At 54.5% G+C, this 1,606-nt stretch overlaps 1 protein-coding gene across 1 annotated transcript in view; it reads right to left on the bottom strand.

The window, feature by feature from the left end:
* Nucleotides 1–1,428: 1,428 nt before the first annotated feature.
* Nucleotides 1,429–1,606, bottom strand: part of LOC103923483 (mucosal addressin cell adhesion molecule 1-like) — a 5,405-nt gene continuing 5,227 nt past the window's right edge. Inside the window, exon 7 of the mRNA XM_009331845.1 lies at nucleotides 1,429–1,588. Within this exon, the coding sequence (XP_009330120.1) occupies nucleotides 1,429–1,588 (160 nt within the window). The remainder of the gene's footprint in view (nucleotides 1,589–1,606) is intronic.

Genomic DNA, 1,606 nt, shown 5'->3' with positions numbered 1-1,606 from the left:
AGAGACGATCTCGCCGGCGTCACTGGTTCCCGCCTCCCCCCGTGCCACACCCCGTCACCTGCGCCTCCTCCAGCCGCCTCACCCAGACCCGCACATGGCTGCACCCCTCCTGCCCGCAGGGATCAAAACATCCGCTCAACACCACGAAACAAACATCCCAGAGCACGAAGGGCATCCTCCCCACCTCTCTTTTTTTTTTTTTGGTAGTAACTACAAGAGCTTTCCGCTCCCACACCTTCAGCCAGGCAGGCTGCTGCAGGCTGCCAGCGTCAACCCCTGAAAAGAGAGACTGCCTCAAGGATCTGAATGCTGCTGCGGTTCATCCTGGCACTGAGTGCCAGCAGGCAGTAAAGAAATTGGCCACTAAAAAAATAGTAAAAAGCTTTAATGTCTTACAGTAAACCAATTATTGCACAGTATAAATAATTAACACAGACAAGTTCAAATAAATAACACATGGTTCAACACGCATCTCTGTTCAAAAGCAAACTATGACCTCAGGGAACAGGGTTTGTCTCGTCTTGACCCGGTGCTTCACGTCCCAAATCATTATCGAATTCATAGCACTCATAGCACTGCAGAGTGCGATGAGAAGTCATCGCTCAGGTATGAGCTTTGATCTTCAGAGTCCGGACCACAGCAGCCAGAGGCAGTTGGGTAAACACCGAGCGAGGAGGCAGCCGGGACAGCTCATCGCCGGACAGCTCATCGCCTCACAGCTTGGCTGCTGGCGGAGACAGACCCCTCCCTCTGGCTCACAGCCCTTCCCAGTGAGGTTTGCTTCCCAGCCAGCCATTTCTCATCTGCTGTGCGTTTAAAACATTTTGCTTAATAAAATAACGCTTTATCTCACACTCCAGATCGGCCCCATATTTACCTGCGAATCCTCACAGTAGTAGGTAGATAAGCATCACCCTCCAATTCACAGGTAGGTATGAAACAAACCCAAAAGCAGAAACAAAGTTCCCTGCTGAAGCTGCATGACATGACATGGCCAGGGCTAGGACAAAACTGCAGGGTATCTGGAGGTCCAGCCCCACATTTACTTCATTCTGGCTCATTTTTAATGACTAACACTGCCCTACAGTTCACAGGCCTCCTTGCAAGTCCCCAGTTAACGCCTAAAAAAAGATTTCCTAATGCCAGCTGGGTCAGAGGAGCCGCGGCTGGGAGAGGCACAGCGGATAGGGACATCTCCAGCGCTGGAGGTGGCTGGGCACCTGTCGCACTTGGAACAAGGAAGGGAGCATGGAAATCGGGAATCTCTTGTCGGGCAGACCCGGGCTCTCCAGACAGCGCCTGACCAGCCCCCAGTGCTTGCCGTCCAGCTTAGCGCTGGGGGCCGGAGCCCCCTTTGCGTGAACGGCTCTGCGCGGAGCGCTTGCGGAAGTCAAAGCGGACGCAGTCAGCGTTGCTCCCACCCAGGTGTTACTCAACGGGCTTCACTTTTGCCACGAACAAGGCGGTGGCTTTTTTCAGGAACTCCTCCCGGCTCATGGAGGTGCTGAGCTTCCTCTCCTGCAGCGCCCGGTCCATGGCCAGGGCCAGGCCGTCTGGCCCCAGCTTCGAACCCGCCTCCAGGTAGTGGCTGGGGAGAGAGAAGTGG

This window comes from Pygoscelis adeliae, unplaced genomic scaffold (assembly GCF_000699105.1).
Source record: "Pygoscelis adeliae isolate BGI_AS28 unplaced genomic scaffold, ASM69910v1 Scaffold239, whole genome shotgun sequence".
NCBI classification, from domain to species: domain Eukaryota; kingdom Metazoa; phylum Chordata; class Aves; order Sphenisciformes; family Spheniscidae; genus Pygoscelis; species Pygoscelis adeliae.
The sequence above is the reverse complement of the archived record's forward strand: the minus strand, read 5'-3'. Positions and strand labels throughout refer to the sequence as shown.